The sequence below is a fragment of the Osmerus eperlanus genome, chromosome 4, assembly GCF_963692335.1.
Source record: "Osmerus eperlanus chromosome 4, fOsmEpe2.1, whole genome shotgun sequence".
NCBI classification, from domain to species: domain Eukaryota; kingdom Metazoa; phylum Chordata; class Actinopteri; order Osmeriformes; family Osmeridae; genus Osmerus; species Osmerus eperlanus.
Window position 1 is genome coordinate 10963811 of NC_085021.1, and position 27561 is coordinate 10991371.

Genomic DNA, 27561 nt, shown 5'->3' on the forward strand with positions numbered 1-27561 from the left:
AGAGAGGAGAGACAGGAGCAGAGAGAGGAGAGACAGGAGCAGAGAGAGGAGAGTTAGGAGCAGAGAGAGGAGAGACAGGAGCAGAGAGAGGAGAGACAGGAGCAGAGAGAGGAGAGTTAGGAGCAGAGAGAGGAGAGACAGGAGCAGAGAGAGGAGAGACAGGAGCAGAGAGAGGAGAGACAGGAGCAGAGAGAGGAGAGTTAGGAGCAGAGAGAGGAGAGACAGGATCAGAGAGAGGAGAGACAGGAGCAGAGAGAGGAGAGACAGGAGCAGAGAGAGGAGAGTTAGGAGCAGAGAGAGGAGAGACAGGAGCAGAGAGAGGAGAGACAGGAGCAGAACGAGGAGAGACAAGAGCAGAGAGAGGAGAGACAGGAGCAGAGAGAGGAGAGTTAGGAGCAGAGAGAGGAGAGACAGGAGCAGAGAGAGGAGAGACAGGAGCAGAGAGAGGAGAGACAGGAGCAGAGAGAGGAGAGACAGGAGCAGAGAGAGGAGAGACAGGAGCAGAGAGAGGAGAGTTAGGAGCAGAGAGAGGAGAGACAGGAGCAGAGAGAGGAGAGACAGGAGAGCAGAGCTGAGCTGCTGATTAAAGTTTCAGAAGCAGCAGAAGCTCTGAGGTTGAGATAGTGACAGGGCCTGTTCTCACACTGAGGGGGGGGGGGGCGGGGTTATAGTGGAGGTGAGAAAGGACAGTGTCTCTACATCAATATTATTTGTATTTGTTCGGGGGGGGGGACAACATATATTCAAATATTCTGCCAATTTTTTTTTATGGTCCTAGCATCTTTTAAGGGCCCTCATTCAGTCGACAGAAGGCACCAAAACGGAGTGTGAGACTGAGGGATGGCGTGTGTGTGTGTGTGTGGTTGGCGTGCGTGTGTGTTCTCCCACCTGCGCAGCAGCAGCTTGGGGTGGTTCTTGCTCTCCAGGTTGCGCTCGATGAGGTCGGACAGCAGGTGCTTGAGCACGTCGGTGGCGTACTCCAGGCGCCCCTGCAGCGCCGTCATGATGAGCGACGCCACGTTGCCACGGTCGCGCATGGAGAAGGAGCGCTGCATCTCCAGCGTGCGGATGAAGGTCAGGAGGAACACCTTGTTGTTGATGAGCTGACCAAACACCTTCAGAGCCTTCTCCACGTGCAGCTGGCCGTTACCAGACACCTGCACACACACACACACACACATTTCATAAATGTCACTGAAGAAATCCTTGATTTAGTGGTGACATTCTACTGCACAGTTACAGGGACAACTGCTGCTTGGTGATCCTAAATACTGTTATGAAACTCTGACATACTAGACCCTCCATTAAACATCTCTTATAAAGCTGTACTATTAGGTCCTACACAGCCCTATCACCTGTTCTATATCATGCAGCACTGCGCAGTAGAGCTGGCCTCTGGCTGGCTTGGGAGCAGCTGTGGTATTAACCAGCTACATGGAGCGCCAACTCCAGCTCTGCCAAGCAGAGGTGCTCCCAGGGCGGGCAGAGCATCGGGCATTACCCAGTTCATTACTCCTCATACTGGAGCTACTGGTGGATGAAATAGCTGCCGGCTGGGACCCTGTATTTGGTCCTGTTTACCCTGGAATGATGTGTGTGAGTGTGTGTGTGTGTGTGTGTGTGACCAGAGGGCAAAGAGGCAGGCTGGTTCATACACTCTCTCTCCCAGGGCTTTGAGCTAGATTTGGAGGCAGTGCCGGAGAAGGGTGGACACAATTAACAACACCATTTTCTCTCCCTTTCTTTCGCCGTCTCTCTCCATATCACTCTCTCCCTCTCTCCTCCCCCCCCCCCCCTCTCTCGGCCCCTATCCCTCCCTCCTCATTCTATCTCCCCTCCACACCTCCCTCCACACCTCCCTCCCTCTCCCACCCTCTCCATGCTCACCTCCAGCTCCCTCAGCACAGGATGGTCCTCGATGCCGGGGAAGAGCACCCTCATGGCGTAGGTTCTGTAGTCCAGGTGGGGGATGCCGGCGCGGTCCAGATCGCTGGTCAGCTCGTTGATGTCCGTCTGCAGCTCTGCGAAGGCTGGAGGCCGGTGGACGGGAGAGGGGGAGAGAGAGAGAGAGACAGGAAAGGGCCGTGAGTCAAATGCACCCCGCGCAACATCTCCTCACACGATGCGAAAACTGACGGTTAAATCCCTGGGATCTCTCAATGACAGAAATAAGTCACTAAATCGAGTATTTCTCGAGAAGAAACAAAGAGAAGGGCAGATAACACCACACCTGGCTCCCGCACCGAGGGAGCGAGGAAGGAGAGCGGAGAGAGGGGGGATAACACTCTTCTGGCCAATAAATTGGCAGGTGTGTGTGTGTTGAGGCTGCAGGTGAGCTGTGCTAATTGGCCCCATCCTGTCTGTGTCCTGGGCCCTTCTCTGCCCTGAGGGCAAACACCCCCCTCCCCCCACACTCCTCCTCCCCCTCCTCTCACTACAGCCTTGCTCTGCACCAGCTCCCTCCATCTAATCGCCTCCATCTCCCAGCCCTTGGCCCCCAGCCCAGGGCTCAGACACACACTCCTGTGGGGGACCCAGGTGCCCGTCTAAATCCACCCTGGGGCCAAGCCTCCTCAGCTGCTGACGGTTTAAACATGAGACCCCTCTCCACCCGGACGTCTGTCTGTCTGTCTGTCTGCTTCTGTGACCACTGATGCAACATCAGGACAGGTTGTACGCAGACAAAAGAAAGTTCCTTTTCCACACAGGATTATTCTATGGGTTGAATCCAATCATGTAACAAACAAGTCATGCCTGGCTCCCTGTGGTTTTCTCTCGTTCTGGTAAAAACCACGTGTCCTCCAGCCCGCTGCATTCCCTACCCCAATTACCAGCCTTACTGAAACTACCTGAGTGAGGTAGTGTCCTAGTGCCTCAAAACAATAAAAAGAGCCATCAGAGAGTGTTGTATGTACAGTCAGACAGGTGAAATCAGCCGCTACACGACATCACTGAGGGAACGGCCCCTGCATGCCTCTGTAAGAGACCCCGCGCTCACACGCTCCCTCCGTGATTCGGGAAAAAGGCTACTATGAAATAAAAATGATCATGCCGTTCCAGATCTCCTGAACGTACAGTTGAGTTTCCTCCGCTGTGTTAGACATTGTGTGTGAGGAGGTCACAGAGTGTTTGGGCTGTGTGCATGTGTGCGTGGAAGTAAAGAGGATGTGAGTCAGTGGGAGAGCACAAGGCATTCTCGAAATAGGGTGTGCCACGATAGGGATCGCGGGCAGGGCAAACGTGTGTGTGTGTCAGGCAAAACCATGACTCACTGACCCACATTTGCCGTAATTACTATTACATTATGCAACACCACTGAATTCCTCCCTGGGCACTCCGCAGAAATGCCCATCTATGCTTTTAATATCATTGAACCAAGCACATGTGAACCACAGTCTATGAACTTTGCACTTTCCCACACTGAGGAGCTGCTGGGCTCTTTATCACATGCTACAGAAGCGAAACCTTTTTAGTGTACCAAGGGCACAGTGTACATAATTAGATCAAATCCAATTAAATTTCTAACCCCTTTTGCAAGCAATGTCACAGATGGCTTCAGATGGTGTCACAGATAAGGGCAACAGAAAGTGAGGTGAGGTCATTCATCATTATTCATAATAATTATTAATATATAATCATTAGTGTAAATACAAGTATTAGTATGGTGTTAGGATGTTTTGTACTGTAATAGTAGTGTAAGGAATGATGTTATTGTAAGAGGAATTTTTTCGGAACAGTTTTATTGCACTGAAGTTTGTATTTGTCCTGACGTCCGAGGGATGCTCACCTTCCTTGCACTCCAGTGCCACCCTGGACTCCAGGTTGTCCATCTGCATCTGCAGGCGCTTGAGAGTGAGGTCATTCTCTCGTGACTTGCGTTTGTAGGCGATGAGGACGAGGATGACGATGATGAGGAGCAGGCCGCCGCCAGCGGCGATGCTGACGATGGCCGGGAGGGTGAGCAGGCTGTCAGACAGGATGTGGACGGCGCCCGGAGACACGTGGAGACCGCCCACCTGGACCTGGGACACACACACACACACACAGAGGATCAGAGGACATTGTACTGGATGAAGAAATGAACACATCCAGACTCTCACACACACACACCAGCCAACCCTACAACCCCCCCCCCCCCCTGCACGCTCGCTGATCTTCCGAGAGAATTGAAGTGTTCTGGGGCATGCACTCAATAGGGCAGAGTAGTAGAAATAATTGCACTGGATTCCTGTGAAACCTTTTGACAGCTAGGGCTGTCATACTGTGTTCCCTGTGTTCTGCTTCCTCCAGCTGAATGAACAATGACGAGTGCAAACATAATGGCGTTCACAGGTCAAACACTATGGAAAATAAATCACTTACTCTCTTTCATGCACTCCCACACCCACACCCATAACCAGACACACACACTCCCACTCACACCCTACCAAAAAATACACACATACACACACACACTCAGAGGGTCCATACTAACCATGATTTTGTACTGTCCGGTGAGATTTGGCGGCTCACAGAGCAGCTGGCTCTCTGACACAGTGACGGAGCAGGGGGTGTCCCCAATCAGCACGGTGTAGTTGAGCTTCACCCCCCCTGAGGCCGGGGGCACCAGGTTTCTTCCCTGTGGGGGAGATAGAGGAGGGGGGTGGGAGCAGGGGGCAGGTGTGAGATGGGGAACCCTTTGATCACATCACACGCTCACTATAGCAGTCAATGAACCCAAACACAAACATGGTTTCACATTGTCAGCACATCTCCTTGATGGATGTCAGAAAGGGCAGGGACGGGGAGAGGAGAGGAGGGATGCCCCCCCTCCCCCCCCCCGGCTCCTGCCAGGGGTTCCTCCCTACCTTGAGGATGATAGGCGAGCCGGGCTTCTGCTCCAGAACCCCGTTGGTGCTGAGCGGTTCGAAGTAGGGGTTGGGGTAGTACAGGAAGTTGGTGTTGTTGTAGACCAGCAGAGCCTGGACGTTGTTGAACACGAAGCCAAACTCGTCGGTGTGCTTGACCGAGTCCAGGCCGAGGCGGTACTCTGTTACCAGGGAGGGGGCGAAGCAGCTCATACTGGTGGCGTTCAGAACCTTACACACCTGGGGAAAGGGGGGGGGGGGGGGGGGGGGAGTGTTGGAAAGACAGAGAGAGAGGAGAGAAAAGAAGTGAGCTTCCGAAAGTCCTTCCGAGACGTGCTGTTGCACTAACAAGCAGCAGAGCCGCTGCACTCGTACGAGCTCATGCTCTAATAACCGGAGTTCTCCTGAAATGAAACATGAAAACAGGCTGGAGAGGCAGGATCAGCCAGAGCTGCTCGGCTTTCCACACACACGGCAGACGGCACAGCCGGCGTCGAGCACCCCTCCTCATACTCCCCCCTATGACAAGCACACGCCGGCATTGCGTGGCTAACGCTAACACGTGAACACGGATATTACACCCGCTGGGAGCTTTAAGGTCTGATCCCGCTCGTGCTACAACAGACTTCCAGAGGAGAAGAGGATAGATGGGTTTTACAGATTTCATTAAACCGGTCTTTGAGTGTTGCCATGGACGCCCTCAAACAATGGAAGTGGAGATGACGGAATGTTGTCTGTCCTTGTCTGACCTTCACCCTTGTGACGGGCTGTCCACACTGGCAGGGTTAGTCAGGTATACGCAGTGCAGTTGTATAGGACTGACACCTCTCTCACAGCAGGGAGGAGCTGTCCCAGCTCACAGCAGGGAGGAGCGTTTGATTGTCGATGCTTTACCTGGATATGTTTATCTCTCTCTCTCGCCTACTTCTCTCTCCCCTATCTCTCTATCACGCTTGGATCTCTCCCAATGGTATGACCTAATTAGAGCTAAATATCTTCAAAGCTGTCGTGAGATGGGGAGGTGCCACGCCTCCTACCTGTTGTCCTGCTGCCTGCTGGAGGGAGGGGGATCGATGCAAACACACTCTGCCTGCTCCCAATAACTCACAGATACAGTACACTGTATAGGGAGGAGAGAGACAGAGACAGAGAGAGAGAGAGAGAGAGAGAGAGAGAGAGAGAGAGAGAGAGAGAGAGAGAGAGAGAGAGAGAGAGAGAGAGAGAGAGAGAGAGAGAGAGAGAGAGAGAGAGAGAGGGGGGGGGGTGGCGGTTTGTGGGGAGGGATAACTCCAGACATGCTTTTGGAGCTAGAGAACAGACTACTACAACAGTGTCTCTTGGTCTATGTGTGTTTTTCTTGTGTGTGTGGGGCACTGGAATCAATTATTAAGGGTATTCTGTATGTTTAGTACTCTTGGTTCTCTGGGCTGGTTCCACAGCACACTGAGGCGGGTTCAGGAAGAAGACAGAACCGCAGAAACATGGTTCCCACATCCCGGCTGAGACAGCTGCAGCCACAGCCCAGCGTGTGTGGGCCGGGACAACCTCCCTGGTGACTCCTGGAGTGCAGTGACATCATACAGCCCTCTACAACCCCGGGTCTCATGTTAGAGAACTGGAGTATGAGAGAGGGGGGTGGAGAGAGAGAGAGAAACAGGGAGAAAGATGGAGAGAGAAAGAGAGAGAGATCCAGAGCGGGGGGAGCTGGAGACAGAAAGACAGAAAGAAAACGAGAGAGAGCGAGAGAGCAGGAAAGAAAGGGAGAGAGAGAGGGATGTAGATAGGGAGAGGGAGAGAAAGAGAGCGCAAAAAAGAGCCTTTTAAAAAATGGATAGAAACGGATAGCGCCGGTGACACACTTTTCCAAGCATCTCCTAATCCTATTACAGGATGCAGAGAACAGCTCAGTGAGAGTGAGAGGAGAGACTAAGGGAAGGTTTACACTCTAATTCCATCTTATCTGCTGCTCTGGTGATGGCTATCTGCCAGGGAGTGTGTTTACTTACACGACACACTCCTGACCAATTCATCTAAATGAGCAGCAGATAATTCCGCTTCCCGGCCGACAGTGAAAGTAAAAGTTGCGCACAGTTTCTCCTCACCGCAGCGATAAACTGACATGTGAGAGAGACGGGCACAGATGCTGCTGTCGCTGGCTCTGTCTTGGTGGGCACAGACAGATATTTGCAAGTCAACGATGGCTCCTTCCACCATCTGTTCAGCCTGAGCTGCACACGGCACCGCCTGTTTTCAGCACACTCCGTCAACACTCCTTTTTTCCGGCAATTTCTTTTTTGGGGGGGGTTTCTTTTTTGTTTTCTTTTTTATCTTCCTTCTTGAAAATCCTTCCCTTCACTGCGTCCTGTCTTCTGAGCCACTCATCACACGAGGCTGTGGCATGACGACGACAGCAGCCAGTAAATCCAGGGAGAGGACCGGAAGAATAAGCCAATGAGCTTAGGGCCTTACTGCCAGTGATGGGAGGACTGATGCCTTGTGGGGGATAGCAGGGGATATGATTGTGGGTAGTGATGGGGCAAATGGTGCACCTGAGCACTGCCATAGCTTAGAGGGATGGGTGGAGAGGCTGCGATTTCTTTTTGGGGCAGTATCACATATTAGACGTCATCGTGTTGAAACTAATCCTTATGCTTACTTACTGTAGCAGATCAGTCAGTATACCAGCTAGCACATCCAGCTGGTTCCCCAAAGTCTCCATATTCAGACTGCAAATGACTGCATGTGAACTCTTCACATCCAATGCAAAGTGGCTGCAGGGCATCACAGACATGAGCTGTGGTCCTGGAAGGAGACACAGCATGGCAGAGTCTGAGTCCAGCCCTCTGGCTGGTTTCATTATCAGGATCCACCTCAGCCCACTCAAGCCTCTCCGCTCCCTGACTTAGACAGCTGGGTCAGGCTGAACAGGGCTGGACAGGGCTGGGCTGGGCTCCAGGGCTGAGGGGGTTAGGGGTCACCGGTTGGATGATGGTTTCTTATGAGTGGTCCCAGTTCTACTCCATCTATCCTCCTCCGTGCCTGCTGTTTCTACCAACTGCTACTGTAGATACTGCTGGCAACTGTTTGTGTCTGTGTCCAAACCCTGTCTGCCTGCCTGCCTGCCTGCCTGCCTGTCTGTCTGTCTGTCTGTCTGTCTGTCTGTCTGCCTGTCTGCCTGTCAGCCTGTCTGTCTGTCTGTTTGTCTGTCTTCCTGTCTGCCTGTATGCCTGTCTGTCTGTCTGCCTGTCTGTCTGCCTGTCTGTCTGGACTGGTTCATGTAGCAGTTTGCAGCATCACCAGGCAGAAGGTGAAAAATGTTCTCCCGGTAAATGAGTTTGCTGCTCGGAGATGTCTGCCGGCTCCGCTGCGAGAGTTGAATAATGCCCAGTGTTGTTCCACTGTCGATAGACACGTGTTACGGGCCTGTGGCCAGGAGGGAGAGGTGGAGCGATGGATGATGGCAGCGGAGGAGAAGGGGGACTTGGCTGGAGCACAATGGATGGAGCGTGAAGCAAGTGAAGAGACTGGAGGGGGGAGAGGAGCCTGGGAGAGGCTGTTCAACGGATGTAGGAAGAACAGATGATAGTTTCACTAGATGAAAATCTCACCATCTAATGTGCGCCAGGGGTGATTATAATGTGCCTCTTAGGGAGATGTTATTCTTTGAGACATCGTTCCTTCCTGGCTGTCTGATTGTATAGGGGGCTGGAAATGCTACACTTGGGAGCTCATCTTCTGAAGTATGTCTGTGATCAGCTCAAACAGCACCTGATGGTACGCCGCACCCCAGCCCTTTTCCCAGTATCACACCAGACAACTTAACAGCCCAAACCGTGGCGGCTTGATTCTCACGGGAGAAAATGATGATGGGTGGAGGCTGAAGAATAAACCTTTTAACTTTAATCAAGACGATGATTAATGTTCCAATTGTGAACCGGTGACAGGTACCAGAGCCCGTCGCAAAAGAAAATTGTCTCCCATTCCGAGGCAGCTTCTTTGTGAATCCTCGCAGGTGACACGAGGGAGGGAGACGAGCGAGGCAATTTAGAGGGAGGCAGGTGATGCTTTGAAGGCCGTCTGACAGGCGGCAGGCCCTGATTGCTAGACTGCACTGCTGTTTGCCTTCCCCAGCCACAAAGGGGTGAGGAAGGGATGAAGAGATCCATAATTGTAACCTCAGCAGTTAATAAAAATTCACAAGGCTGGTTGTAGGGTGGAATCAAAGGCAGGCAGGCTCTGTGCTAGACGACTCAGCGCGGCTCTGCTCTGCTGGCGTGTGTGTGTGGTGGTGGTGGGGGGGGGGGGGGGGGGGGATGACGACTGCTCCATAAAAGAATGAAGAAAGGATGCTCGTTCAAAGACTCTACAAACTGACAAAACCAGACAGCAACCACACGGGTAAAATCCCATTTCAGGAGCTTTCGAAGAAACCTCTTTTCTGGAACAAGTCACCATGTAAATACAGGGGCTGTGGCTGCTCCTCACCCTGCCTCCTGCTACTCACAGGGGGGAACTGTGTCTGTATGCCGAGACTTGTCTGACAGGAAGGCCCAGGGCCCAGGCAGGATATTGCAAAATGACTCAGACACCTCTGGTCTAAATTGAGTCCTAAATGTCCTGACGAGATGGGGAGCGGGAGATTCAGAAGCAGCTAGCTTCTCCTAGAACACACATCTGTGAGAGAGGCGTGTGAACACAAGGTTACATAAGGGGGCCACTTCAAAAGATGGCTAGGAACATGTTGGTGGGTGTCTATGTGTGCATGTGTGTGTGGACTCTTAAGTAATAATGTACAGTATGTGAATCTTTACAATCACATTCACTGCAGGCTATTTCCTGGCAATTTGCTCAGCCATCCTCCCCCCCTCCCCCGCCACTCCCACCACCATGCCCTCCCCACCTTCACCTCAAACACAGAGAAGAAATACCATTCCCTTAATTAAACATGGACCCCCAGGACTGGGGAGCAAATGTAATTTGTAACGATTCCACCGCCCGGCCCTGATTATACAGACCCTCTTTATGCTGACCAAAGTCTTCTGACAGCAGTTAATCTTCTATTTAAACCCATTAGGAGGTGCGATGCCCCCCCCAACCCCTCCTAGAATCCTAAGTCTCCCTTAGCTCTGCTTCATTGCCCACCCCCCTCTCCATCTCTCGGCCCGCTCACCTGCTCCCTCACTCACTCTGGCTTCTAAACAACTCCCAGCGAGAAGATCTTTCCACTTGAACTTTGACAATTACAGTAGAGCAGAGTCCAGCAGAATAGGGCAGAATAGACTAGAGCAGGTTAAAGCAGATTGGGGTAGAACAGAGTAGAACATGGTAGAACAGAGTAGAACAGAGTAGAGCAGAGTAGAACATGGTAGAAAATAGGGTAGAACATGGTAGAACATGGTAGAACATGGTAGAACATGGTAGAACAGAGTAGAACATGGTAGAACAGAGTAGAGCAGATTACAGCAAAGAACAGCAGGGTAAAGCATGGCAAAGTCAGGCAGAACAGAGCAGAGTAGGGTAGAGCAAGGTCTGTGCCTGAAAGTGTTGACTGCGGCCTAGTGTAAAGCACTCTGATGAAACACTGCATGTAAGACACCAACCCCCTCTGCTTCACCTGTACAGTGTCTCGGGCCACACTGCTAGCAGGAAGGTTCTGGAAGTGTGAGTGGTTCAGTAGTATTCCCTTCCAGCCCAGTAGACTGTGGTTGAGTAGTAGTGTATGTGGATGGTGGCTGGAGGGGTACTTACGTTGACAGACTCTTTCCCTCCATACTTGACTCTGATCCTGGGCTCCTGGACTATGTCCAGATTGGTTCCTGTCACCATCAGAGGGGTGTGGCCACTGCACCAGAGACAACAGACATCACAAGTCAGATACACAGCCAACCAGATAGGTAAGTCTACCCCTGTTTACCTCTGATAATTCAGAGGTAAAACTCAGGAAATTCAAACTGGTTCTTTGACAATACTTTTTGAGGAGATAATAGGCCTTTGAGGAGATAATGATTAAAGATTCTTTTAGCAGACTTCAGTAGCTGCAATCAAACGAAGCACGCTTGTCTTTGAACCACCAAAGGAGCTGGTAGTTATCATTCAGGGGCCGTTCCTCGCTCGATAATACCCCAGATAAACACAGCAGCTGGAGAGGAGAGGAGGGGAAGGATAAAAGGTGAGGTGGTTTGAGCGGAGGAAAAGAGGGAGGTGGGCAGACTGGAGAAGAAGAGAACTCCTTTTCTCCAGTTGTGTCCACCATTGTTGTTGAGGAAGACTCAGCAGCATGAAATCAACACCACACAGAGCCGTATGGCGGTGGTGTATTATGTTGCTGACGGAGCGATCCCGCCGCATCAGATAACCCATACTCTAACTACGGATTTCATGGATTTCTATTGCTGCAGGTTAGGTATCTGCTGCATCTTATGTAATGAATGACAAATCTAGCTTTCCCCTCCCGGTTCCTCTTAGCGGTGTGTATCTGTATGGTGTTGTGTAGACAGGGAGCACTGGCAGCTGCTTTGATCCCCTCCCTCTTCCAGCGCTGTTTGTCGCTCTGTCTGGTGTGTGTGTGTGTGTGTGTGTGAGAGTGAAGGGGATGGGGCGGAGATCCCTCAATACAGAGAACGATAAACAAAGTGGTGTCCCTCCCTTCTCTCTCACGGTGTCTCTACCTCGATCTCTCAATCTCTGTCTCTGTCTCTCTGTTCTCTCTGTCTCTCTATCTTGGTCTCTCAATCACTCTGTCTCGTTCCTTCTGTCTCTCTTTCTATCTCTCTCTCTCTCTCTCTCTCTCTCTCTCTCTCTCTCTCTCTCTCTCTCTCTCTCTCTCTCTCTCTCTCTCTGTCTCTGTTTCTCTATCTAGGTCTCTCAATCTCTGCCTTGTTCTTTCTGTCTCTCTCTGTCACTTTCTTTAATTGTAGATTAGATTTCCTAATGTCCCTCCCTCATATGTCTGTCTCTCTCTTTTCTGCTCTCTGCCACGATGAGGCGATGCAGAGTGGAGCAGGGAGGAGCAGTGTGGGGAGAGTGTGTGTGCGTCCTACCTGGCGATGCTCCACTCAGGCTCGATGCGCTGGACCGTGGGGTCTTCCATGTACTCGAAGCTCAGGCTCTCTCGGACCTGGGCCCGGTCCACACTCACGCTGATCTGCACCAAGCCCACCCCCGACAGAGAGGGTGCAGAGTAACACACAATCTCCGTCATGGACCTCCTGCAGGGAGGCAACACACACACAGACACACACACAGTCAGTCAGCGTGTCTTTGTTTCTGGTCTTCACCACCCCCTGAATCTGTGCCAGTTCATTAGTACCACCCTGCCTGTGTGAGAGTGCCCCACACCCTCCTTTTCCTGCCAAAAACCCTGGAAAAACACAACACTAACCGTAATTAGGCCAGATCTTATTAAAACTGGCTTGACTCCTCAGCCTTACAGTATCACAATCAGACTAGCACAGCATGCTTTTAAATAGAACCTTAAGATAGGAGATGGAGGAAGGGAGACAGAGAGAGTAAGATAGGAAGGCAGGAAGGAAGGAAGGAAGGATGGAAGGAAGGAAGGAAGGAAGGAAGGAAGGCAGGCAGGAAGGAAGGAAGGAAGGAAGGAAGGAAGGAAGGAAGGAATGAAGGCTGGCAGGCAGGCAGGAAGGAAGGAAGGAAGTTGAGGGGAACACAAGGTTGTCTGGAGGCTATTATTAGCAGGGTTTGATGCAGTAGGTCATCAAAACCTTATTAAGATTTCCACCAGGTTCTGACAGAGGGAGAGAGGGAGAGGTCCCTAGGGGCGTCTCTAAAATGAAAAGCGTGAAGGAGAGAGCAAGGAAAAGTACTACTGAAAATGGGAAATACAGGGTGTTACATAACTGACAAAATCACCACTGTATTAGAAAATCTTACAAATGGTTTGTCCCTCCCATCTTTGCTGTGTAAAGGAGCTGAGCAGAAACCATAGCCGACATTACAGCATGTAACATGGGGGTCAGATGGCGACATTACAGCATGTAACATGGGGGTCAGATGGCTGAGCGGTTAGGGAATTGGGCTGTGAATCAGAAGGTTGCCGGTTCCTGGCCGTGCAAAATGACATTGTGTCCTTGGGCAAGGCACTTCACCCTACTTACCTCGGGGGAATGTCCCTGTACTTACTGTAAGTTGCTCTGGATAAGAGCATCTGCTAAATGACTAAATGTAACAAGTTGTGTGTGTATTTGTGTGTGTACTGTGAGTCTTACCCATAGAACTCGCAGGTCTGGTTCCCAAACTGGACATTGACACTGCTGCCAGCCCCCAGGTTCTCGCCCATGATGGTGACCTTGGTGCCCCCTGACTCTGGCCCTCGGCTGGGGGAGAGACCCTGCACGGATGGAATCTACAGAGAGTGAGGGAGAGGCGATGGAGAGACAGACGAGGGAGCAAGAGAGAGACATGGAAAAGAGAGAGAGGTATATTTAGCGAGTGGTAGAGTATCAGTGTCTGTGCTAAATTCACCTCATGCTGTCTGCCTTTCATCCAAATAACTGCTATTGGTGGCCAGTGACTGTAATATACAGGCATCTGTCCCTTATGAAGATAAGGGACAGATGAGACGAGGGAAGCTTTTAAAGACCCACCACCCTCCTCCTGTGTTTTGTTGTTGCATGGCACACTTCTGTCTGACTAACCCTTTCAGGAGGCAAGCTGGAAATAACTGGTGTTTACAGCAGGCCTCCGTCACAGGAGCCTGGGACAGACAGAATGGACAACTATCTAAACAGACAGCCCAGGCACCCTGAGACAGACAGATAAAACAGCTCTACTTGAAGTACACACACACACACACACAAACACACACACACACACACACAAACAAAAACAGTCCTCCATTTACACTGTCCTTTGTCAGAGACGGGCCATAATGCTTTATGAAACAGGCGGCCACATGGGGAGTCTGTTTTGTTGTCTACAAATTGAAGAGAGCTTTTGTTGTGTTGCTTTGTTGCTTTCTCTTTTATGGCCCATGAAACTGGGGAATTGCAGGTAACATGTTTGAAGCTCCACAGAGAACATCGGCCATTTCCAGAGCAGCAAATGCATTATGGGTAAGTGAAGTGGCAATCCAGCCCAATAACAAGCAACAAACACCAGCCCAACCCCCCAACATGTCCATGTCCCCCTAGAATGCTGTAGTGGCCAGGGAACAGGCTGCTAAAATAACACTATGAAAACAAAGCTGCTAATTACTAGCTGTTGTTAATTGTTAAGGGGCTAGCTAATAGGAAACATGTGAATGGGACAGGTGATAATCAGTCTGCTGCAGGCTGGTTGTGTGTGTGTGTGGAGGGGGACAGTGAGGACAGGTGCGGTGGTGTGTGTGTGTGTGCCAGTTCTCCCGGGGTCTGCTCCAACTGCTGCAGCCAACCCAAGCTGCCTCCTCTTCCTCCAGAGCAGAGGAAGCTATTTTCCCTCTACTCACGCATGCTTCTACTGCATGCTCTAACTATGCTCATTTATCAAGCTCTACTTCAGCACTTACTTACTAATAAAGCAGTACGCTTTTCAATACATCTTTAAGCCTTTGAAAGATACCTTCAGTTTAAGAGGCTGGCTTTTGAAGACACCAGTAATGATTTTAAGACAATGAAGTGCTTGGTATATGTTTGCAAATTTACTCAAGGCTTTGAATCAGTGAACCACTTTATTCATGCAAAAACATGACATAAAACCTACATTAACTTAATTTCCTGACCATGTGCTACCCAGTAAAAGCAAAAAGCTAGTGAGAGAGGCTGGTGAGGCCCATTAGTGTGGCGACCTCTCCCCCCTACCCACTAACAGAGGGATAATATAACCAAAATAAACCAGAGACCTCAGACAGGTCGCCATCAGTCTGTGGTACTGTCTGTAGGCATGGCAACTGAAATATCCCAAACATCGGAAAACAAAGATTGTCAAAGAGAAAACGGCTCTCTAATGTGCTCCTTTCCCGTAATATTCTGTGGTGTTTAGTAAAAGTATGAGTATGTTTTGGTGTGCTAATACAAATTAGAGCATAGCATCGTACCACAAAGGAGTAGAGCTGAGTGGAGTGGGTCTTTAGCTCAGGTTTGCATTCTCCTACACACAGCTGAACTGGTCCAGACTTGCTGTCTGCAGGGGCCGCATCCATCTCACACACGATCCTGGAGGGACACAAAACACAAGCATGGAACACACTTAACTTATACACATCCAAGAATAAATCCTAAAGTAATTATGAGAAGACTTTGTTTGTGAAAGCCCTAAACGGAACGCTTTTCTCATCAGTCAGTTTATACAATGAGCACTCTGACGATCTCTGATCTGTTTATGGTGAGACAAGCTTAGCAAGGTTATCTGCAGCATGAGTTCACCTCCTTCGGCTCGATCCATTTTCTGTCCTGCAGTCACTGTTTATTAGAGCCTGATGTCATCACACAACATGCCCACAGAACTGGCCAGGACCTTCCAGACCCAGTCTCCTCTGCACACAGCTGCCACAGAACCTTGGTTATGAGGTGTCGTAAATATCCCCAACCAGCCAGCCAGCCAGCCAACCAGGCCTCCCACTGTGGAGCTCTGGTGTTGTGGCTGTTCCACGTCTGATGTAAATCACACTGAGGAGCCTGTAAGATCAATAGTGCTTTATCATAGCGTGTGATCAGGTGTCACCCAGCCCGGCAGGTGGTCAGATCAAATGACATAATAAAACTGGGACAGACATCGATCTGCACTGGCTGAGAGTAATAAAGAGCATGAAGCAATCAGGGTCTGGGGAGGAGAGAGAGAGAGAGAGAGAGAGAGAGAGAGAGAGAGAGAGAGAGAGAGAGAGAGAGAGAGAGAGAGAGAGAGAGAGAGAGAGAGAGAGGGAGAGAGAGGTGGAGGACTCATTGTTTCTCCAAGTCTGTCCCTGAATCACATCTAATGACTTACAGAGCTCCAGTGGAAGAGAGGGACTGGCAGGATTTACTGGCCTCGCCACGGAGGGAACTCTGCCTTCTCCTCCACCAGGGGGCATCCTCCTAACCTGGCTCCCAGACCTCCTGCACCCTCCCTCTGACCCTGGGCCTCATACAGGAGCCTCCTTCACAAGTACAGCAGTTCATCTCGATTGTGGTGGTGCCAAACCACCACCGTTATGGCAATTGTTGAGACCCCACCTCAGAGCTGGGGTCCCAGATCTCTTTGAACACCTCCACTCAAATGCCTTCCTTCCAGCATCGGCCAAATCAGATTAAACAGCTGTCAGATGGGCGCACTGCTGACAAATGGCTCAGTCCAGCTGGTGGCACATTACACATTTCAATTACAGCAGCGCAGTAAGACACCGGGAGCTGGTTGGGGAGGGACCGGTACCGTCCAGAGGCTAGCCATCCATCAACAGCAGCACCAATGTATAGTTCTAAACAGCCTATAGGTGTTAGAAAGTTATCTCTAGTTGAAGACAATATACTTGGTGTTTGATGCCCATAAGAAAAAACAGATCCTCTGGTTTTGGACTAAACTAAGACATACAGTACAGTACTGACACATACAGCAAAGTATTGTCTGACTGGAAGCGACACCGCGGCAGGGTTGAGTGGTGCAGAGCGCGTCCTCAGCAGGGCTGAGAGGCAGGCCAGAAGTAGGTCACTACACGAGTGAAGGTTAAGGACTCGGTGAAAAGGCATCGCTGCTGTGTGCCAGTGACAGCCCAGCTCTCCCCACGCAGGAAGACGCTCCCTCCTCCCTGCTGACTCCCTCACACTCACTGCCCTTCCTTTCATAGAGGTGGAGGAGACAGCAAATGGCCACAGTGTCTCTGCCCCTCCTCTCTCTTTCCGTTTGTCTTTTCTCTGCAACCTGGGAGTCCAAAAATCAGGACCCGGGGTCGAGGCTGGAGCCAGCGAACCCTGCTGTGCGTTGTACTTTTCACTCCCTCCCCTCCACTGTGGAGGCTGGCCTCCACCTGTTTAGGTGAGGCTGCCCCCCAAACCAGAAGGTAGCTGGTCCTGAGCTAGCATTTTGCATCTCTAGTTCCCTCTCTCTCTCTCTCTCTCTCTCTCTCTCTCATTATAAAACAGCGACCACGCATAATGAGTCCAGGGGTGAATGGGAGCTGGTACGCCCGCGCAGGACAATTAAGGAAGTAAACAGAAGCAAAAACACACAGCTGTTGTGGGGCGAAGGAGGCAGTGAGGTGTGAGACGTGGGCTCTCTCCTTGAGCGGGAATACATGGCCAGACGAATAGCTCCGTCTTTTCTTGAGCTCCAGCTATACTATCAATTCTAGATCGTAATCTAGCGTTAGAAAACCTTCATTAGCAATAGGTTACTACACTGTAGCCAGCTGTGGCAGCAAATGCTGACTTTAGAGTTGTTTGATCTATCTGTCTTCTCGAACTAATGCGAACTAGCTACTAACATGGCATGTTTGCTTAGAGTAGCTGGAGACTGTTGGCTGGCTTTGATAACATATTTCATTAAGCCTAGATGCAGAGGAGTGTTGCAAATGATTCTAACCTCTACACTGTCAAATCCATACAGTACATAACCCAGTCTAGACGGTTTCCCCTTTCATGCTCTTTTCTGCGCATGATAGAATAACAACAACAATTTAAAGTGGAGAAGTCTGAACGCTAACTTAATTAACATTGAACACTTTTAATTAGTTTGAGCCATTGTGTGTGAGAGTGTTGTACACAGTAAGGTTGGGGTCAGTGCGCTCTGTTTGTCTGTGTGTGTGTGTGTGTGTGTGTGTGTGTGAGTGTGTGTGTGTGTGTGTGTGACGGTTGACTCACTGCTCAGCGATGATGTAGCCATCCTCCACGGGGCTGCAGCGCACCCCGGCCACCTCCACGTTCCCCACCATGTCAGCGAAGGCCAGGCCCAGGTTCTTACCATGGATGGTTACCCGTGTGCCCCCCTCCGGAGGTCCTGCTATGGGAGTCACCTGCAGGGGACAGGGGGCAAAGGTCAGAAGGTCACAGGTCATTGAGTCAGAAAAGAAGTGGCAAAAACTGGAATCTTCATTCTTCAGATTGAACTCTGATGACCCCTGTGCACTTTGTCTAAACAGTTGAGGTGCAGCTTCGACTGTCTCAAGAGCTGACGGATGGCTGGAGAGGAACACCCTTATATGGTCGGGCTGAACTGAAATGCAATTAAAGCACTTTTAACTTCCGCAGCCACAAATGTCAGAGCGTTCGTACACGAGCATGAGTCATGGTCACTCAGCCCTCTCTAATGGAACCTGCATCGCACAAGCGCCAAGGTGATCTCATCCTCCGCCACGAACGCACCATGGACGCACACACACACACACACGCACACATACATACACATAATAGGACAAATACTTTAAGAGAACTCCCACATCGACCCTAAAACTTGAGACAATCTGCTAATCGACAACTCCTGTCTGTCTGTATGACTAAAGCAATGAGGAAAGTGTCCTTAAACAGGAGGCAGGAAGCCCAGGAGCATTAACATTCTAGATAGCTGCCTGGGCTAAATATGCGGCTGTTGCCATGAACAATAAATCCGACAAGAGGCCATATTAGCGCTTAGTGCTGCCCACCTTCTCATAAAATACAATATGGCCGCCCAGCATGACCTTGGCACAGGGTGTCACAGTGCCTTCTGTGCTGCAGAGGCCCAGTGAGCCTGCAGCCTGGCAGCTGTCCAGGCCTCACACCAGCAGAGAGGGGGAGCAGAGAAGACAGAGCGGTAGAGAGGGGGAGCAGAGAAGACAGAGCGGTAGAGAGGGGGAGCAGAGAAGACAGAGCGGTAGAACGAAGGGAGAGGAGGGGAAACATCCGAAGATGGAGATACAGAGAAAGGCAGCAGGGATATTCTAGTATGTCTGCGACGGGTGAGTGCCGGGAGGAGGGAGGGGTTGAACGCCACCATCTCTGTATCCAGAGTCACCACCGCTATGTACACGATCAATATGCCATTACTGGGCACGGAGGCTCAAATAAAAACCAACAAGAGCAGCCGTCGTTTGAAACGGTGCCCGCTCGCCGTGCCGCAGCCCACCACGTCACGCCTCCTCCTCACCCCCAGTGAGCGCCCACTAGTGCATTGCGGGCGCCCAGCGGGACGTCGGCATTGTAATCTAGATTTAGTGGACATTAATTGCTCTGGATGTAAAGTAAGTGTGTCACTGCACTGCCTGCGGGTCTGAATACATTCATTTTTTATTGCTGCTTGGGCATGCAGCAGGGTACGAAGGGGAAGCATACTGGCTAAATATATCCATGTCAGCCGTTAACTCCAGCTATTGGAACCGACTCAGCCATGGTTACATAAGGAACGAGGGAAAGAGTGAAGTTCCTCAGAGACAGAAATAGGGAGGGGATGGATGGATGGAGTGATGAGTAGATCATTTCCCAAGTTCTACTCTGAGGGCGTGTTCGCCGCGGCATCGTATCCGTGCCCCTACAGAGTGTCGGCCAGATGCCCTGCCAGCCAGACTCTGGGCTGGGGCTCTTCCCACGCCACACCGGACACAGGGAGCCACTTGAATCCATGCGTGAAGCCCCGCGCTCTGAACAGTCACTGGCACATTAGAGTCTACATTCATCAGAAGAGCAGATCTGGCACTTCAAAGGCTCCCGCTCAGCCTGGGAGCAGAGTGGGAGCAGAGAAGCGCCTTGTCCCGTCTGTGGGACCCTCCGACACAATGGGAGCATGCCCACTCTCCCCCTCTGGGTCACAGACCACAGCAAAGAGCTCCTTAATGACCGTGGCAGACTGCAGTCTGGCTGGATGGTCAGCAGGAATGTCTGTCCGTAAGAGCTTCATAAATCTTCCACTTCCTCCTCTTCTCTCTCTCTCTCTCTCTCTCTCTCTCTCTCTCTCTCTCTCTCTCTCTCTCTCTCTCTCTCTCTCTCTCTCTCTCGCCCCTCAGGCTAGGTGACACACGCTGCGCTCAAGGCGTCGGAGACGCCTGTTTGTCTTGACGCCGACTCTGCGAGGCGAAAGGAGAGGAGGGGGGAGCCTCCTGCGCGCTGCACCCTCGCCACGCTACGCCACGCTCCCTGTGTAATCCTGTTAGGAAGAGCAGTGCTGCCCGCGTGCCCGTGTCACACTGTCAATGGAGGGTAATACCCAGAAAAACAGCCAGCCAGTCAGCCAGCCAGCGCCACTCTTTCCCATGCCCCCCAACCCACCAACGGCTGAGACACAGACAGACAGGATTAGCCAACAGGACCAGCCTGGTGGTGGTGGTGGGGGTAGCATTGACTTATTCAGCTGAAGTAATGGGTGAAGTGGTGTTGACGTAGTACCGGCCAAATTCAACAAGAGAGACTGTGAAGGGAACAATCAGTATTCACTGCAGGGAGAGGGGAGTGAAGAAGAGAGGCAGATGAACAGACACAGACGAAGTGAAGGGAGGAAGTCTTAAAGCTACAGTAATGTCTGAGACTACAAGCTACAGTGAGCCATCGACTAGGGTGACAGCCTAGTTCTTATCTGTTCCCGTACAATGAGGATCACTACAGCTTATTCAAGTGTTCTTCACTAGAAGTCCCGCATCTTTAATCCTCTCAAGTCCAAGGTCAGATATACTGAAGACATCCACTCCAGCAGTGTCTGTGGTCCTGTTAGATCCTGTCATGCGCACCATAGCTTACATACAACATGTCTGCCTGTCTGTCTGTTTGAGTGCCCTATACTTTCCTGTCAGTCTGCCCGCCTGTCTGTCTGTCTGTCCATCCATCTATCTGTCTGCCTTACCTGCCTGCCTGTCTGTCTGCCCACCAGTATGTCCATTCGTATGTCTGTCTGACTTCCTATCTGGGTTTCTTTGGTCTCCTCGATAAGCTGTAGTTCAAGCATGTCTGATTTAATTGTGACTGAAGTGTAATGGGCTTGATAAAGCTCCACTTATCACTTGTTTCACCACAAACTACATTCTAAATTCTTTATTGGCTCTTAAATGTCAGCCTGCTTGGAAATATGATTGCTAATGAAAATAGATTTTAGCATACCAAATCCAGGGGAGGAGGGACAGAATGAGGAAAAATTATGAAAGAGGGAGGGTGAAGGGAGGAGGGTAGACTCTTTTTGGAGGCTGTGTTTGTGCCTCAGTGAGTGCTCTTCTGCAAATAGAGCTGCTGCTCTACCTGAGGGGGGTACATGATGTGTTTGCTGTGTGAAGAGGAGGGGGCACTTCAGGGCAGCATGACTTATTCAGAATCTGTCTCACGCTGCAAAGCACAATGTGTGCGTCTGTGTGTGTCTCTGTGTGTGTGTGTGTATGTGCTTGCTTGGTGGAACATCAGCCTGCTAGTGTTGAGTCAGAGTGAATGGCTGGCCACAGTGCTGGGGTGAGGGTGTGTGGGTCTGGCTGGCCACAGTGCTGGGGTGAGAGTGTGTGGGTCTGGCTGGCCACAGTGCTGGGGTGAGAGTGTGTGGGTCTGGCTGGCCACAGTGCTGGGGTGAGAGTGTGTGGGTCTGGCTGGCCACAGTGCTGTGGTGAGGGTGTGTGGGTCTGGCTGGCCACAGTGCTGGGGTGAGGGTGTGTGGGTCTGGCTGGCCACAGTGCTGGGGTGAGGGTGTGTGGGTCTGGCTGGCCACAGTGCTGGGGTGAGGGTGTGTGGGTCTGGCTGGCCACAGTGCTGGGGTGAGGGTGTGTGGGTCTGGCTGGCCACAGTGCTGGGGTGAGGGTGTGTGGGTCTGGCTGGCCACAGTGCTGGGGTGAGGGTGTGTGGGTCTGGCTGGCCACAGTGCTGGGGTGAGGGTGTGTGGGTCTGGCTGGCCACAGTGCTGGGGTGAGGGTGTGTGGGTCTGGCCACTGTGGTACTGTCAGGCCAAATAGTGTCCTAGGGCCAAATACTGTCCTACCTGACGTCACAATGCTGTTCCGATGCAAGGACGCGTCTTTTTAAAGTTTTCACTCCTTCGATAGCTAGTGCTAGCTAGCTAGTTGTTTTCGCCGAAAAAATTACTAATTTAGCATCAATTTTAACAGACCGGGAAGGCCTAAATACAAAACTTCCTACCTAGTAACCAGTATAGCAACCATGACAGTTTCCTGCTAGCACGCGTAGATATCTTAGGAATTTAAGGTCGGCATAGCGACGGACGCGTCCTTGCATCGGAACGGCATTGTGACGTCAGGTAGGACAGTATTTGGCCCTAGGACACAATTTGGCCTGACAGTACCACTGACGGGTCAGACAGAGGAGCAGTGAAGCTTCTCCTGGTTCCTTGAGCTGGTGACAGGACCCTTATTATGACAGCGTTGCTTCACATATTGATGCATGTGTGTGAGAGTGTATAGGTCAGGAGTGAAAAAGATAAAGGGAGAAAGAAGGAAAGAAACAGAGTACATGTATGTGTACAGTATGTGTACATGTGTCACATGTGTCAGCACCATGGGTGCATGTGATTGTGTGTGCATCTGAGTGTTGGAGGCTTATTCTAAGTTCTTCTACAGCTTCTATACATGTCAAGGCCATCACCGCCTATATGGCAATTCCCAGGAAAGACTTCCAAGTACCCATCTAATTCCCAGCTTCATTTGATGTGGTTCCCCCTCCTGTTAGAAAAGGCTTACATCTCTTAAATATTAATGGTGGGTGTAGGGAGGAACCATGGCACTTAATAGAAATATTAATTATTCAAGACAACCCGTCCTCTGCTAGGCACATGTACTAATATCTATGTATGTATACAAACCAGCTTGTGATTGGGGCTTTGGTGCATGCAGTCACAACACAATGTATGAATACATTCTGGGCACAGGGGAAAAACACATTTTTGAAGAAATTATCATTATTTGGGATAGAAGGTTGGGGGGCAAGGCATGAAGGCTAATAGATGCAGAAGAGTACCCAGCAAAGTTAAATAAATGCCAGGAATGCTCTGATTGTATTCTTGCCTCGGGATCTCTCTCTTCCTTGGTATGTGTGCGTACTGTATGTGAGTGAGTGCGTGTGTGTGCGTATGTGTGCGCATGTGTGTTGCACTGGTGCCTATCTTCTACCCCAGTAGTAAATCAATGCTGTGGGTTTCCAGCGCCAGCTGTGTTGTGTAACAGGCCTGAGCTCTGACACCCCACAGCGGCTTCACGCTCCTCTCCTCCTCTTCCTCCACGCTCTCCTCCTCTTCCTCCACTTGGCATTCTCTTCTTCCCCTCCCTTCCCTTCTCCTCCGCCCACCTCACTTCACCTCTCCAAACCTCTCCAAACTTCCCCTTCTCGAGTTTCTCTCTGTAGCTTCTTTTAGCCGTTTTCATCCCCCTTTCTCTCTCTCCTTCTCTCTGGATGTGTGGAGAGAGGGATGGATGGCCAGACTGACTGTAGCCTCAGTAATCTCATACACTGCTCTCAGCCTTAATGAAAACACTGGACCGAGCGAGATACGGGGCTCAGGATTGCTTGTCAGATATAATGCAACACACACACACACAGACACACACACACAAACACACACATACACACATACACACACAGACACACACACAGACACACACACCATCCACTGGTTCTCATACCACTAAATGACAAGCCAAGAGAGTAATAGAGTTAAAGAACAACCTAACTCAATTTTCAAGGATGACTCAGAGAGTGTAAGGGGAGGGGAACAAGGGGGGGGGGGGGTAGAGAGAGGGAGAGAGAACAAAAGATAAGAAAGAGTAAAGAAAGAGGACAACCAAGATCCCCAGAGTCATCACACCTCTCTTTGTCAGACTAATCAGTGTACAGTCGAGCAAATCAATTAGGCAGGCCGTTAACTTCACTTTTTAATTGTCTGGAGTTAGATTGCAATCAGTGGTGGGGGGCACAGGGCCAAATGAATCAATAGTGAGGTAGGGTTCTCTGTGGGTTTATTTAGAGAGCGCTGGTGCGTTACCCAAGCTAATTACATCCTATGTCCAGGCCTGTCTCCCCAGAGACCCAACACCAGCCAAGCCATACAGAGAGAACATACCAGGAAAACAAACAAACACTTCCAGGTCTTCACCTCTCCGGAGCCGGGCAGAGGTTTGGTGGCTGTCGATGAGTGTGGTTGCTGCCTATGAGTGTGGTCGCTGCCTATGAGTGTGGTCGCTGATATGGCAGAAATCAATGAACACGTATTCCTCTGATGCAGAAATAGGCATGTCGATAAACTGGCCATAATGAGATCACACCTGCCGAGGAACACCCGGTTGGTCAGTCTGCTACTGGGGGAGGCAGAGCAGTCATACTGTAAACTGTAGGACATGTTGCACAGCTTTATACGTTAGGGATACAACCACTCAATGAGTACAAACACCCTCAGGCATGTGGTGTAGTGAGACAGAGAAGGCAGGGTGCTGTGAAAGGGACGCCTATACAGGATGTGTGTGTGAGTGTGTGTTACTGTATGTGAATGAGTGTGTGTGTCAGGTCCATCACCCTTGCAGAGGCGCTGAAGGTGAGCAGAGCTCTCATTGCAAACACACACAGGCACTTGCATGGACACATTTGTAAACAAATACCATATGCTCTTCCCTTACATACTGTAGACTCAAATCAGGAGAGAGAGAGAGAGAGAGAGAGAGAGAGAGAGAGAGAGAGAGAGAGAGAGAGAGAGAGAGAGAGAGAGAGAGAGAGAGAGAGAGAGAGAGAGAGAGAGAGAAAGAGATAGAGAACGAGAGAACGAGAGAACGAGAGAAAGGGAATCTGCATGGCCTGTGTAAGTGGGGTCAGGGCCCAGCGGAGTCTCCTCCTTCTCCATCCTCATTCTTATTCACCCTGCAGGCTCTAGAGGAGCCAGAGCAGATTTTCATGCTAATACCAGCTCTCCCCTCACTCTCAAACACCTAGCTTCTCATGCTAACTCCAACATGGAACTAGCATCTAGATTTCCCATGCTAAAACTATACTGTATCTCCTCATGTGCAACAAGCACCTCGCTTCTCGGTGGGTGTGAAAGAGAGAGGTAGGGAGGAGGGAGAGAGAGAGAGAGAGAGAGAGAGAGAGAGAGAGAGAGAGAGAGAGAGAGAGAGAGAGAGTGAGAGAGAGAGAGGGATTGTAGAGAGCTGGTGTCCATACTGACCTCAGAGATGCGTGGGTTGGTACACTTGACGTTCTTGCTGGACAGGTCGAGCCAGCGGGTGGTGTAGGGGTTGAGGGGGGGGGCAGTGGTGGCGCAGGGTGCAGCGCCCCTCCCCGGAGCACCACCCACACTGGAACTTCCTCTCCGCCTTCAGGCACACCCCACAGCTGTCCCGCTGCGCCGCACACTTGTACAGGTGCACTGAGGGATAGACATCAGGTGAGTTAGACTCACATAACTACCCATCTCCACACGCTTGGAAGAGCAAATGTTCTTCGTTTTTGTTGTTGTCCGGGAGCAGAACACGTCTGGTTTGTGCTCCTACAGGTGTTGTCTTGATAAAGTCAGACAGATGCAGCTGTGTTCTTCATACTCGGTTTGTTTCAGTGAAAGGAAAGGTGAGCTGCTGTGTGTGTTGATCACCTGAGATCAGACATTATGAGACAGAAAAGAAGAGCGCGCGAGAGAGACAGCGAGTGAGAGACGGAGTGAGGGAAAGTAAGAGGGAGAGAGAGAAAGAGGGGGAGAGGGAGAGAGACAGAGGGAGGAGGGAGAGGGAGAGAGAGAGAGCAAGCACAGCCCCATCTGCTGAGTGCTAGCCACCCAGAGTGGAGGGTGTTGACAGGGCCTGGTCTTACCTTGGATGTTCTCAGGGTTATCAATAATGAAGTTGCCGTTCCACACCACTGAGAAATCCACCGGCAGCTCGCTGATCTTCATCCCCTCATACAGATACTGCAGGCCAGGTAGGGGTGAGGAGTTAAAAACACAGGAATGGCAGAGAGAGAGAGAGAGAGAGAGAGACAGAGCATGAATGACAGAACGAGAGGGAGGTTAGAATTTCACCATAAGGCCTAAGAGTCTAAAACCTCCTGGGGGCTGGTGCAGCATGTAAATGTTCCAGAATGTTGCAACAACCTTGCATCAGCTCATGGGAGATGGCTGATCCAGGCAGCAGTCAGTTAACTAGAGAGCTGATTTGACTTTCCTCTCCTTGTCCCAGGGTTGTCCTAAGCCTTATCCCCAGGCCACAGCTTCCTCCTGACCATGTGTGCACGTGTGTGTAGGGTGTGTGTGTGTGTGTGTGTGTGTGTGTGTGTATAGCCTCTGGGTTCGGGAATGAAGTCTGGCAGGCTGGAGGACAGCACACCACTGTAGCAGTCCTCTCCTGTGTAATTACTCTGGCTGGTGGAAATAGGCTCCCCAGTTTCCCCGCTGACACACTCTCATACACACACACACACATAAACACACGCACACTAACACACACGCTTACACACACGGGCTGTAGATTCGCCCCGCCGAGTTGACACGCCTCTCTCCAAACGACCCCGACCTCACCGAGCTGTTCTGACACTGGACGCTGAGGAGTTGAAGCGCAGCGCGGTGACACGGTGGCTGACCCCCTGGATGTGGAGCACGCACTCGTAAGCCGCGCTGGCCAGACTGGGGCTGGGGCAGGTTCCTGGCCTTCATGGTGATGGGCTTCACCTCCCCTGCTGGGATGAGGATCTCCTCGGAGCGCACCAGCTGGGGGCAGTCCTACAGGGGCCACCGCGGGTGGGGGAGATGGCACAGAGATAAACAACCACAACGGCAACAACAACAGTATTATCAAAATAGGAGGACATACCAATATCATACCAGAGATAGCTGGGGGAAATGCCGCAGTGCATGTATGCGCGTGTGAGTGTGTGTGTTAGTGTTGCTCCCGCTCCCAGGCCTGATTCCTAGCCTTCCTCATATAATAGGATCACCTCCTGGGGTGAACTGGCTGCCGGCGCTACTCTGTCACTGATGACAGTTGACGGCAATGGGGGGGTTACAGGATGACATTGCTTTGAGAGGGAGGGGCGTAATAGAGCATTGGAGTTTGTGTGTGTCTCTGTGTGTGTGTGTGTGTGTGTGTGTGTGTGTGTGTGAGAGAGAGAGTGAGTGATCGTTTGTGTGCCTGTGTGTGTGTGCTACTGTGAGTCCTCAGGAGAGCGTGTTAGGGAGTGTGTGGGCAGGCTCTGTCCTCTGCAGTAGTGTCTCAGGTGCCTGGCTGGATCAATGTGTTACTTGACACCTTGATAGGCGGCAAACACACTACTTACTGCCTCAAACACCACCTAACAGGATGGGAACAGTCAATATCAGCAACACACACACACACAATATGCACCCTGCATATAGATCCGTCTCGATCTGACAATTTTCGTTGTTAACAGGAGCAGCTTCAGTGCTAAACTGAGAGAGATTTGGGATGTGTCAGTGTCTTAATTGCTGCCGCAAACTACAATAGGTATGAATGGAGGCTGTCAATACAGAGGATCTTAGATCTCTTTTCCTGGAGAACAGCCCTGGGGCTAGGAGCAACAAACTGGGACTGGGAGGCAGAGAGAAAAAAAGGTGTGTGTGCGTGAGCGAGAGAGAGTGAGTGTGTACTGGGTGTGTGTGTGCATGTGTGTGTGACCTACCTCGGAGGCGTTGACGCGTCCCTCCTGAAGGAGCAGCTGGAGGGATCGTGGGTACACAGGTTGCGGTACTTGCACCAGTGGCAGCGGAAGGCACTGTTCACACAGGAGAGACACCTGGACAGGCAGACAGATGGACAGGACACACACTCAGGAAGAGGCTGCGGTCCAGTAACGGGGGGGGGGGGGGGGGGGGGGAGTGGGGGGCTAGTGCCAAGGAGGAAACTAGTTTACGTCCCAAGTGGGCACAA

At 51.1% G+C, this 27561-nt stretch overlaps 1 protein-coding gene across 1 annotated transcript in view; it reads right to left on the reverse strand.

The window, feature by feature from the left end:
* Positions 1 to 884: 884 nt before the first annotated feature.
* The window catches only part of plxna2 (plexin A2), a gene marked incomplete at its 3' end in the record, with an annotated part of 110484 nt that continues 83807 nt past the window's right edge, over positions 885 to 27561 (reverse strand). Inside the window, 18 exon segments of the mRNA XM_062460508.1 lie at positions 885 to 1157; positions 1888 to 2030; positions 3788 to 4022; positions 4475 to 4618; positions 4848 to 5087; positions 10596 to 10689; positions 11888 to 12055; positions 13076 to 13212; positions 14884 to 15001; positions 17618 to 17769; positions 24855 to 24935; positions 24937 to 25055; positions 25493 to 25589; positions 26196 to 26221; positions 26224 to 26284; positions 26286 to 26396; positions 27314 to 27339; positions 27342 to 27427. Of these exon segments, the coding sequence (XP_062316492.1) occupies positions 885 to 1157; positions 1888 to 2030; positions 3788 to 4022; positions 4475 to 4618; positions 4848 to 5087; positions 10596 to 10689; positions 11888 to 12055; positions 13076 to 13212; positions 14884 to 15001; positions 17618 to 17769; positions 24855 to 24935; positions 24937 to 25055; positions 25493 to 25589; positions 26196 to 26221; positions 26224 to 26284; positions 26286 to 26396; positions 27314 to 27339; positions 27342 to 27427 (2311 nt within the window).